Source organism: Cnephaeus nilssonii, assembly GCF_951640355.1.
Source record: "Cnephaeus nilssonii genome assembly, chromosome: 17".
In the NCBI taxonomy this organism is placed as follows: Eukaryota; Metazoa; Chordata; class Mammalia; order Chiroptera; family Vespertilionidae; genus Cnephaeus; species Cnephaeus nilssonii.
Genome location: NC_137088.1, coordinates 29,240,705 through 29,253,710, shown reverse-complemented (window position 1 = coordinate 29,253,710; position 13,006 = coordinate 29,240,705). Strand labels below are relative to the sequence as shown.

Sequence of the window (13,006 nt, the reverse complement as noted above, 5' to 3'; positions counted from 1 at the left end):
CTGGCCTAAATAAAGTTTTAATGGAACACAGTCATGCTAATTCATTTATGGTTTTTTTTTTATATTTTTATTGATTTCAGAGGGGGAGATAGAGATAGAAACATCAATGATGAGAATCATTGATTGGCCACCTCCTGCACGCCCCCTACTGGGGATCAAGCCCTCAACTCGAGCATGTGCCTTTGACTGGAATTGAACCTGGGACCCTCCAGTCCGCAGGCTGATGCTCTATCCACTGAGTCAAACCATCTAGGGCCACTTATGTCTTGTTTAGAGCTGCTTTCATGCTACAGTGGCAGAGTTAAGTAATTGTGACAGAGACTGTAAAAACTACAAAGCCTAAAATATTTACTGCTGAACCTTTACACAAAAAGTTTGCCAATCCCTGGCCTACTAAGGTAACCCCTTGGTCTTGTTTACCACACTTTGTCAATAACCCTATTTGCCTATTCTAGATAATTAGGTTAGTTTTCTGCCCCTTTTTTTATTATGAAAATTGATCATTCTTAACACGCTATATATATTTTTACATTCTGAGATCTTTAACTGGTTTAGTTCCTTATTTTACTACTTTATTCTGTTTTACTTCTGCCCATTCTAATAATGTGAATTTGTCAGATAATGTTGAACTTCTTTTATGTATTTACTACTAGTTTTTCCATGGCTTCAGTCTCTGGCTAGGATTATCTTGATGGTACTTCCTAGCTGTGGACAAAAAAAAACCAACAAACAAAAACAGCTAAATTTGGTCGTCTTCTAGACACACAAAATTGTAATACAAAATAAAAATGAATCACCCATTTAAAATCTGTACATATTTGTGTGTGTGGAAATGAAATTCTCTTCTCTTTTCTCACTGACTACTATCATCATATTGAAATAGGTGGCTTTTAAGAGGCAGTCTTACCTTTAATATCTGTTTTGGTTTTTTATTGGTTTGAGAGAGAGAAACGTCTATTTGTTGTTCCACTTATTCATGCATTGAGTGGTTGATTTTTTTTTTTTTTCTCACCTGTGGACATATTCATTGATTTGAGAGAGAGGGGAGGGGAGAGGTAGAGAGAGAAAGGGAGCAAGAAACATTCATCAGTTGCCTCCCTAAGCACCCCAACCAGAGAACAAACCCCGCAACCTAGGTATGTGCTCTTACCAGGACTCAAACCCACAACCTTTTGATGTATGGGACAATGTTCTAACCAACTGAGCCACCCGGCCAGGGCCATTCGTTGATTCTTATATGTGCTCTGACCAGGGATTGAACCCACAACCTGGGCACATCTGGGTGACGCTCTAACCACTGAACTACCCAGCCACGACCTCGAAATTTTTAAAGAGGTTCAGGATTTGCCATTTTAAAACTCTAGTATTAAGATTACAAATTTGATAGAGTAAGCTTTATTTTTAATGCCCCTTGAAAAATAAGAATCAAGAGCGCAAGAGAAAACGCCAATCTAAAAAAAAAATGGCCCTGTTTTGGCAATCATAATTCTATTTAAGTCAAATGAAATATAGTAAGATCTCAGCACAATGAAGTCAAAAATCATGGAGTGAATAAAAGCAGTATTCCAAAGTCCACAAGAAACCTAAATTCCCACCTGTTCAAAGGGATTTACCATATGAGATTAGCTAACTGTTAAATATTCAGTATCTGTACATATTTACCTAAACCTATTGGTATTTGTGTTTCTCTCAATGGAATTGTCCTTGTAAGAAGGCCCAAACCTGTAGAGAATTTTTTAAAATACATTTTTATTGATTTCAGAGAGGAAGGGAGAGGGGGAGAGAGATAGAAACATCAGTGATGAGAGAGAATCATTAATCGGCTGCCTCCTGCATGCCCCCTACTGGGGATTGAGCCTGCAACCCTGGCATGTGCCCTTGACTAAAATCAAACCGGGACCGTTCAGTCCGCAGGCCAATGCTCTCTCCACTAAACCAAACCAGCTACGGCCCTGTAGAGAATTTTTATGAGTGTAAACCAAGGACACATCAGGAAACACAATTTTAAATGCACCTGGGGACTATGGCTTTGTGGTTCTGTTTACACATTTGTAATCAAGGTGGGAATTGAAGAAAGACTACATAAAGGTGGGATAAAGCAAAACTGGGGGCAAGGGGGTGGAATCTCTATGATTGGGTTATAGGATAGTTAACAAAATTATGTACTCCCTTGAGGATGGTTACACTTTGGGGGTCTCAAAAGAGGGTTACTCTGGCATTTCAAAGGTGTGTTAGCCTAGGTGCACAAGAACAATATACAGGGCTTTTTTATACCTACCAAGATCTGCAGTTAGGAATTTATGATCAGATCACCTTGTGAGGTTAGTTGCAATCAGATTTATTGGAGAGCCCTTTTTTTATCTACACAATCTAAAAAGAAGAACACATTACATATTTGTTCGTAGGGCTGTGGTATCATCTGTGTACTTACATTTCATTCAGTAAATACAAACCCCTGCCATGTACCAAGCACTATTCTAGGTACTAGAAATGGAACAGTGAACATTCATCCTTTGAATACTAGGAAGTTTACCAGTTAGCACTTAATTTGTCTCATTTGATTACCTAGGAGTTAATTCAGCAGAATCACAGAATATCATATAATCTCAGATTATACATATATCAACCTTCTTGTGTATAGATTTTAAAAATCTGTAATTCTGAGATACAAAGTAATTTCTTTAAGGTCACATAGCCAGTTAGTAGTGTTGAGGAGGAAAAATCATCCTCTACCCTTCAAGATTCTTCTGACTGGTCTAATAATCAAATTGACATGGGACAGTTTTGCAGGAGAAAAACAAATTAAAGTTTAATAACATGTTGACATAAGAAACATCTAAACTTGTAGAGAATTTTTTTATTATTATTATTATTTTAATATATTTTATTGATTTTTTCACAGAGAGGAAGAGAGAGGGATAGAGAGTTAGAAACATTGATGATAGAGAAATATCGATCAGCTGCCTCTTGCACAACCCCTACTGGGGATGTGCCCGCAACCAAGGTACATGCCCTTGATCGGAATCGAACCTGGGACCTTTCAGTCCGCAGGCCGACGCTCTATCCACTGAACCAAACCGGTTTCGGCAAGAATTTTTTTTTAAATATAACTTTGTTGATTTCAGAGGGGAAGAGGGAGAGACAGAGAGATAGAAACATCAATGATGGAGAATCATTGATTGGCTGCTTCCTGCACACTCCACACTGGGGATCGAGCCTGAAACACAGGCATGTGCCCTTGACTGGAATCGAAATCAGGACCCTTCAGTCCTCAGGCCAATGCTCTATCCACTGAGCCAAACCAGCTAGGGCGTAGAGAATTTTTATAGGAGTTTGAGTCAAAACTGACAACAGTTGCTGGAAAGCAAGATCTCAAGTGCTTTAAAGAATAACAGTTTTGCTATTTCTTTTATGCATTTGAAATTAGGGAGGGAACCTAAGATCTTACTATCTCCGTGATAGTTCTTGCAGCCCTTACTGGGTTATGGCCATATCGCCACATACTCTATTTCAGTCACACTTTAAAAGGGATCTGAAAGTGTGGTCGTATATTAGAAGGAGAAGTCTGAAAAGAGGCATTTCAAAGGTGTGTTAACCTAGATGCACAGAAACAATGGCTTGTTTGAAGCAAAGATTAACCTTTACTAAAGAAATTATATGCCAAGGGCATGCCTACCCACCATGACCTGACCAATTAGGAGTTTTTTGGTTCACCCTGTGAGGTCACTTTCCATAGAACACCTTTTTTCATCTACGCTATTCACATCTTTACTGCCAACATTTTACTTCTAGGCCCTCATTCTAGATTATTCCTATGGCCTTTGTTAATATGTAAGGAAATACAGAATAATGATTAATAACATGGACTTTAGTGTCAGAGTAATCCTAGGTTTCAACTCTTACTCTATCACTTAAAATGGTTTGGGTTTAACTTCAGTTTTCTCATTTGCAAAATAGTAGTATTACCACTTAATTCATAGAGTGACTGTGAGGTTTAAATTTATGGCCCAGTACTAGGTACATAAGCCCTCAACAGAAGATTGTATCTACTATTAACTAGTCTCTGTGTTCCACATTATTCTCCTGTTCTGGTTATAATATGATTTTTTTACACAAAATTTTAGCACTCATAAAAATCCTTCAGTAGCTCTTCATTGCCATGAGACTAATATCCAAATTATTTAACATGGCATTTTTAATGGCCTTTCATTTAAATGAAAAAGGATCCTGTTTTTCTCTTTGGCTTTCTCTCTTGCCACTCAACTGCCTATTTAAGCCCCGGCTACAATAAATAACAGTCTCTCAGAAGCACCTCCAGGCTTCTGAACATCCTGTGCTCTCTGGAAGATCTTTTTCTATAGCTAGATAATTTTTAGTAGTTGTTCAAAATTCAGCTTGTATGTTATCTTCTTTGGGAACTCTTCAGTGACTACTTTTGACTCTGGGTTTACAACATAGCACTCCTCATATTCTAATTCAGCTGCCTGTTCCCTTGTGCATTATAAATTTCCCTTAATGTATTGTATTATCTTTGAAATTAAAGAAGGTAAAGTACTGTTTAGGTTGATTATTGGATGTTCGTCTATAAGAAACATTAAAGGTTTGCAAGTCAGTGAGTTTTTTAAGTACTCTGCACAAGGTGAGCTTACTCCTTCCAAATACTGCACTCATGTTAGCAAAAGGAAACATGTATATAAGTATCATTATTTAGGATGTAAAGGTCCAACAAAGCATTGAGTACTGTCATTGGTACAAAAGGCTAAAAGAATTTTAGTTTAATGGAGTACTTTTTAAAAGTAATTTCTATATCTGTCTTTTTCACTTAATTATCTTCATCACCATTTTAAATATCGACACAGTGGGCATATGCCATTGGTCCAGCAGACTCCTCATTCATGGGAAGAGGTGCAGTCCAAAGAGGGTCAAAGTAGAGCCGAGGGCAATACCATTTCCATGAAGTGATTTTGTGGAAATTATCTGAATTATCTGCATGCATTTTGCTCATTACTAAGTGAGAAGAATATGAGCTCTGATCTGAGACAGTCCTGGTTTCAAACCCTTGCTAATAATGAGTACTACTTCTAATCGATATATGAAATTATGTAGCAGTAAGCCCTCAATCCAGTGTCTGACACATTATAGGTACTTAATAAATTTAAATTTCCATTTATATTTTTCAAATGTTTGCTATCAAATATTATATGGCCATCTAATTAAATCTTGTTCACCCACCCAACCTTAGATTAAAGCCCATCCCCCTGTGAAGGTCCTTCTAGCTCATCTCTCTCTACTACAGTTAGAGTTAATAAAAAAAATTTTAAACACTTACTCTCTGCTAGGATGTTAACTCTGAGGACATGGGCACTGTCTTAAAGTTATCTGTCTTCCCTTAACATTTTGCAGAATGCTGAGAATATAAGAGAAACTCGGTACACATTTGTTGTTTAATTGATTTTTTTAGTGTGCTGCTGTGCTCCCTCGCCTTACAGCTAATATGTTTATGGGAATGACTAACAATTTTAATATCAGCTTAAGTCAGTGGTCGGCAAACTGTGGCTCTGTTGGCTAATGAGTTTGCCGACCACTGGCTTAAGTGAACCATATTTATAAAGGAAAATTTATTGGAGAAAATCATACTGAGCATTCCATAGCTAAATAGAACTGAGTGTTTGGGTTTAACAGTTTTGTTGCCCCTTTTTATTAGGATAACTAGGACAGCTGTCGCCAACCTTTCGGACCTCACGGACCACCAGTGGTCCGCAGCCCACCGGTTGGCGATTGCTATACTAGGAAATAACTATATGGTTTGGTTCCCAACAATAAATTTGGTTTTATGACTTTCTTTGACATTAAGCCAGTTTGGCTCTTTGCTATGTATTATTTCCTTTGGATCCATTTTCTAGGATACTGTAATTCATGCTTGCAAATTTGAATGTGTCTTACAGGAGGATTTGTTGGTATTGAGGAAAACCGTGAAATCCTTTTTGGCCGTTTGCCAACAGTGCCTATCTAATGTTAATACTCCAGTGAAGGAACAGGTAAGAAATTATTAAAAGCTCTCAATAAAAGTAACTCAAATGCATTACAGACCATGTAAGAAGATGTAATTTTTTATTGCAGTTCTTAGCATGCCTGTTTTTCCCTAACATTAATGAGACCTAGGACAAGATTATAGATGTATAAATATTTAAGTTATAAAGCAATCTAACAAACCTGTTACATGTCTTTTTTACCTTGATAAGTATGCTGACCGAGAAGGCTGGGTGCAAATTAGAATTCTTGACTCCTAAGAATTCTATGCCAGAACATGGGAGGGCTGGCCTATGAACCTCCCTTTTCTCATCTCACCTTCAGCTTTTTCCCGCACTAGAAAGAACTTCTCATACATGCATGTGAACACTTAGCTCACATGTCCAAACTTTATCAGCATCACCCCCTCAAATAGCTGCTTCTTGACCACCCTGGGACCTAGGAGTATGGGCACTGGGGATGCAATGCAGTGAGCCTGCAGAAGAATCCTGTGCAGGCTCTGGTAGCAGAGTCAGATTTGTTAAGGCAATGAATCCCTGAGTCATCCTAGCCGGTTTGGCTCAGTAGATAGAGTATCGGCCTGTGGACTGAAGGGTCCTGGGTTCAATTCTGGTCAAGGCAGGTACCTCAGTTGCAGGCTCCTCCTTGGCCCGGACCCTGTTCGGGGCACATGCAAGAGGCAACCAATTGATGTGTTTCTCTCACATCAATATTTCTCTCTGTTTTTTCCTCTCTCTTCCACTCTCTCTAAAAATCAGTGGAAAAATATCTTTGGATGAGGATTTAAAGAAAGAAATCCCTGAGTCCTTGTACCTGGAGGGTGGTATAGAAGTAGAGATGCAGGTAGGCATATGCTATTGGCCCACCATACTCCTCATTATTGGGAAGGGGTGCAGTCCAAAGAGCGTCAAAGTAGAGCCCAAGGCAATACCATTTCCATGGATTGATTTTTGTCAGCTATTTTACTGTTTTTCTATTAGGAAGTACTTTAATATGAAACAGAATGTACCTTTTCCATACTGTTTTTATTATGTTGTTGAGCTAGAAATAAAGTCTAATTAGTCTAGTTAAAGTGTACAGTAGTACTTATCCTTTGCTATGTATTTTATAAATAGGTTATCGTGGGTTTTCTTTATTGGGTTATCAGCATCTAACTTAAAATGGGAACAGAGATGATCTACCCTAAACCTTGTTCTCGAAATCTCTGATTGCCACCAGTACTGTCTAAAATTACCTAGCTCTGGACATTTAAACCAAAAAATTCAGTGTTTTTTGTATCATCACTATTTGGTGATATTCAAAACTATGGCCTTGGTTAAAAAACAAAAGGTCTGGATTCTTTTTATGCTCCCCTTTTCAAGTGGCTTTTTCTAAATAGGCTCATGTATTTCATGGTTGTGTAGTCAGAGCATGAATTGCATGAGTCTTGCTGGAGGTTTCTAGCAAAGTATATGACAATCTCCAAATACGTGCCAAAGTTGTATTTTCCCATAGAAATCAATTTTGGAGGGGGCTGAATAGATTGCTTTTGAAATATCAGAGCCCTCAGATACCAGCAAAACCTTTCAGTTACAATAAACTGATGACAGTTTTATTTCATACCACCCATTAAATAGGGCAAATTTGGCAACATAACTATAATAATTTCTCCTTGGGGAAATGCATTGAAAGTTCCCTTTAATCAGGGGTGAAGAACCTTTTTTCTGCCAAAGGCCATTTGGATATTTATAACATCATTCATTGGCCATACAAAATTATCAACTTAAAAATTAGCCTGTAATATTTGGTCAAACATTTAATTAACTCACCCCTAATGCCTTGGCAGGGCCAGACCAAATGATTTCCTGGGCCTTGTACTTTCCTACCCTTACCTTAAATGATTAAATTTGTTGTGAAACTTTAGATACTGGTTTTTATGTGAATGGTCTTGAATTTAATTTTACCTAATATTAGAGGTTTTTTTTTTACATTAGATTTTGTTTTTTAAATCCTCACCTGAGGATATTTTTCCCATTGCTTTTCAGAGAGTGGAAGGAAGGGAGGGAGGGGAAGAAAGAGAGAGGAAGAGAAACATCAATATGAGAGAGACACATCCACTGATTGCCTCTGGCATGCATCCTAATGCAGGGGGGCGGGGTGTGAAGGGAGAAGCAAAACCCACAACCGAGGTACGAGGTACGTGCCTTTGTCCGGGGAATCAAACCCATGACTCTTCTGTGCACAGGCTGATGCTCTAACCACTTAGCAACACCACCAGGTCTACATTAGATTTTTAGAAGAACATATGTGCATACTCCATGGACATGGACAATAATTTGGTGAAGTTCAGGAAAGGGTAGGCAGGGGGGGTGGAGGTAGGCAAGGATGTGGAGGACTCCTGCAATAATGCCAACATTAAAATTTTTTTTAATTAAAAAATGTGAGGGGAAAAATAGTAGCTTACAGGTTTATAGTACTGCATTGTAATTAATGAAATTATACTTGGTCTTAAGATTTATACTTATTATTTGATTAAGCAGTGTATGATTGATTTCTAACCACTGTCGTAATTTATTGTATCAATTTTGTATTTCCAGAGTTGAGTTCAACTCATTGTATCTTTACATTTAAGTCAAAAATCTCTTAATCAGTATTTGAGTTATATAACCAAATAAAAGAAATAGATTATATTTGGGGAAGGAGGAATCTTAAATATGACTAGTGTTTAGTTTTATTAAGTTTAGAAACTTAAAACTAAGTAGTTGGAATTTAAATACCCAAAGTTTCTATTATGATACTATTATTGAACTATATTTAATTTAGTATATTTTTATTAACATTGATTTGTCATTGTAGCAATATTTTACTAATGAATTTCCTTTGCATTTCAGGCTTTCATGTTACTCTGTGATCTTTTGATGATTTTTAGCCACCAATTAATGACAGGTGGCAGAGAGGGCCTTCAGCCTTTGGTATTTAATCCAGATACTGGACTTCAGTCTGAACTCCTCAGTTTTGTGATGGATCACGTTTTCATTGACCAAGATGAGGAGAACCAAAGCATGGGTATTTGTAGCTATCATCTTGTCACTATTTATCTTGTTTTACCAGCCCTGAAAGATATGAGAAAAAAAATTCAATTTTTAAAAATATTAGAATTTCTCTTTTTTTTAAAAAAATAATACATTTGTGTAATTCAGAAACCAAAATGAATAAAAATGCATAGTGAAGTCTCCTTCCTTTACTCTAATGAATAATTCTATACATTTTCACTTCACATGTGCATAATGTATATGTGGGATAGATTTTGTTTCACGGTTTTTCTGAAGGGGAAAACATCAGTTCCTTTCTCATAGTACTTAAATTAACAAAATATATTAAGTTTTGAAAGACTTAGCGAACCTCACTAGTCAAAACTGTGCTGAGCCTGCAGAATAATTAGCAAAATTAGATGGAATGTAAACAGTCGTAAATAAATTATATAGGTTATTTGTGAAAAAGATAATTTAAGTTCTCTAAAATAAGATCTATGGCACATCTGATCCACAGATCTATTTTGGTGCTATTAGAATGTTCTTTAACAAAACATTTTAGAATATACTAAACTGTGAAACAAAGTGTCTTTATTTAGAGTCCACATTAATCTCGAAAGATAAAATTTACCTGCTACTTGTTTTAAGCAAAAAGATTTCCAGCTTCTCCAAGCATTGATGCTTCACAGCTGGACCAATTAGTAGAAAGAGAAAGAAGTTGAGAAGTTTTGGGGGTTATTTTTGGGGTTCTTTGTTTTATTTATGAATCTAAAGATGGGAAGAATGAACATTGTCTCCAAATAAGGGCAGATTAAGACATGAGAGGATCAGTACAGAACCTGAAACAAAAAAAATGTGGTAAATGTTATCATCTGAGCCAGGAGAGAAAGTTTTCCTAGGATTAGAAATAGACTAGCCAATAGGGCCTGAGTATATAAATAAATAAATAAATAATAAGGAAGAAACACTACTTGTTCTAAAAGCATTTGATAGGGCTTTATTTTTTTTAATGTATATGTGTATAATATGGTTTGCAAGATAAATTTTATTTCTCAGCTGATACTGTAGACCATGTTTAGGACAAGCATTGAAAACTAACTCCCCCATATACTGCCATTATTCCCCATGTATTTTTCTAAAAGAAAACTTTTTTTCTGTGACTTAAAAATTTCTTCTCTGTGTAAATACATTAGCAAATAAGGAATATTGAAATAAGACCGCATTTTAAAGTGAACAGACAACAGTATTATGATGAAAATACCAGAAAAAATAATATTTTTACATGTAGTTTTCTTAGTCTTTGCTCTGACAGTCTCCTAGAAGATAGGAACCTCAGTGCCTAACAAATATATGATAAATGTCTAACTAAATATAGCACCCTCAAATAATTAGTATAACATTATTTCATCCCATCTAAAACTGAATTGTACCTTTTTGTAAAGGTATAATATAAGCTGGTTTTTTATTATATAGATTTTCTACATTGTTTTACCTTGGATAAAGTTCATAATTTATTTTCTGTGGTTAGAGGGTGATGAAGAAGATGAAGCAAATAAAATTGAGGCCTTACATAAAAGAAGGAATCTACTTGCTGCCTTCAGCAAACTTATCATTTATGATATTGTTGACATGCATGCAGCTGCAGACATCTTTAAACACTACATGAAGGTATATTTTTGTATTCTTTTTTCTTTTTGCATCTAATTGGCAGAGAAGTTTGTAATTAAAAATGAAAGAAAGGATGGTAACAGAAGCCAAAATTCACAGCTTTTATGTATATATAATTGATGATTTCTTATATGTTTAAAGTTTGTCTCTTATATAAGTATAAACTTTTTATCTATACCATTATATCAATTCTGTAAAGTAGGAGTTCTTCACAATTATATGAAAGAATGCGTTATTTTCATGAGGCCATATATTCTCTTTTTTTCTTTTTGTAAATAAAAAGTTTATTTAGAAAGCCACAGAAGTAGAAGAAGTGAGCTGTAGAAAAAAAATGGGCTCAGGAAACAAGTTACAGAGGCAAAAAAAAGGGCACTTGGAAGTTAGGAGAAAAAGAGAAGCAAGGAAAACACACCTGGAGGATGGGGGTGGGAAATGGTGCAGGCATGCTCCATAGAGAGCCACCAAGGCCATGTATTCTCTTTTTATTATTTTTATTTATTACTAGAGGCCCGGTGCACAAAATTTGTGCACTCGAGGGGGTGTCTCTCAGCCCGACCTGCGCCCTCTCACAGTCTGGGAGCCCTCAGAGGATGTCCAACTGCTGCAGAGGCGGGAGAGGCTCCCGCTGTTGCGCTTGCCAGCATGAGCCCAGCTTCTGGTTGAGCGGCACTCCCCCTGTGGGAGCACACTGACTCCCAGGGGACAGCTCCTACATTGAGCGTCTGCCCCCTGGTGGTCAGTGTGCGTCATAGCGACCAGTTGATCTGCCATTCAGTCTATTTGCATATTTGCCTTTTATTATATAGGACTAGAGGCCCAGTACACAAATTTGTGCATGGGTGGCGTCCCTCGGTTTGGCTGCCAATTGGGGCTGATTGGGGCCAGCCAGCCACGGGGAGGGACCACAGGAGGTTGGGAGCGCACTGACCACCAGAGGGTGGCTCCTGCATTAAGCATCTGCCCCCTGTTGGTCAGTGTGCACATAGCGACCAGTCATTCAGTCTTTCGGTTACTTAAGCTTTCATATATTTAGATTTTATTTATTTTGGGGGGGGGGGGTAGAGAGAAAGAGAGGGAGGGAGAGAGACAGAGAGAAGCATCAGTCTGTTGTTCCACTTAGTCATGCTTTCATTGGTTGATCCTTGTATGTGCTCTGACTGGGGATCAAACCCCAAAGCTTGCTATATTGGGACGATGCTCTAACCAACTTTGCTACCCAGCCAGGAGGGTGGCTTTATATTCTCTTGTCCAACATGGCAAAAAGCTAATGTCTCTTCCTTATGACATCTCTTCAGATATTTTTATAAGTATGACAACTGTGTACCATGTTGCTTGCCAAAGCTAAAGTTACGAAGATTTGCCGAAACCGGTTTGGCTCAGTGGATAGAGCGTCGGTCTGCGGACTGAAGGGTCCCAGGTTCGATTCCGGTCAAGGGCATGTACATTGGTTGCGGGCACATCCCCGGTGGGGGGTGTGCAGGAGGCAGCTGGTCGATGTATCTCTCTCATCAATGTTTCTAGCTCTCTATCCCTCTCCCTTTCTCTCTGTGAAAAATCAATAAAATATATTTAAAAATAAATAAATAAATAAAATAAAGTTACGAAGATTTTTTTAATCTCTGCTTTAATTCCACTCTAAAGCTGGATAGAGTCAAGTAATTAAATAATTGCATTATACAGAAGTATATGTAGGGCGTCCTTAAAACAGATACCCAACTCTTAAGAAATGTGAGCATTACCTGGCCGGTATTGCTCAGTGGTTGGGTGTCAACCTATGACCAGGAGGTCATGGTTTGATTGCTGGTCAGTGCACATGTCCAAGTTGTGGGCTGGATTCCCAGTAGGGGTTGTGTAGTAGGCAGCTGATAATGATTCTCTCTCATCATAGATGTTTTTATCACTTGCTTCCTCTCCCTTCCTCTCTGAAATCATAAAAAATATATTTTAAAAAAAGAGTAAAATATGAGGGTTAATGAAAACTGCTGAAAAGTGACTTTTGAACTACGTCTGAGACAGTTAAACATAAATTAGTCAAGCAAAGAAGTAGTGGGAGGACTTGTAGACTGATTGAACTTCATGAACATCACAGAGTAATATGAATTGTTTAGGGAAAATGCAAGTAATTTTATACATAGACTAGAGGTCCGGTGCACGAAATTCGTGCATGGAGGGGGGTTGTCCCTCAGCCCAGCCTGTACCCTCTCCAATCTGGGACCCCTCGAGGGATGTCCGACGGTGGGATCGGGCCTAAACGGGCAGTCGGACATCCCTCTCACAATCCAGGACTGCTGGCTCCC

General features: G+C 37.7%; 1 protein-coding gene across 5 annotated transcripts in view; it reads left to right on the top strand.

Annotated features, from left to right (window-relative positions):
• STAG1 (STAG1 cohesin complex component) overlaps positions 1 to 13,006 on the top strand; it is a gene marked incomplete at its 3' end in the record, with an annotated part of 343,841 nt that overhangs the window by 298,898 nt on the left and 31,937 nt on the right. For all 5 annotated transcript variants that reach the window (XM_079794806.1, XM_079794805.1, XM_079794802.1 and 2 more), the window contains exons 23-25: positions 5,946 to 6,038; positions 8,901 to 9,075; positions 10,570 to 10,709. In XM_079794806.1, the coding sequence (XP_079650932.1) occupies positions 5,946 to 6,038; positions 8,901 to 9,075; positions 10,570 to 10,709 (408 nt within the window). The remainder of the gene's footprint in view (positions 1 to 5,945; positions 6,039 to 8,900; positions 9,076 to 10,569; positions 10,710 to 13,006) is intronic.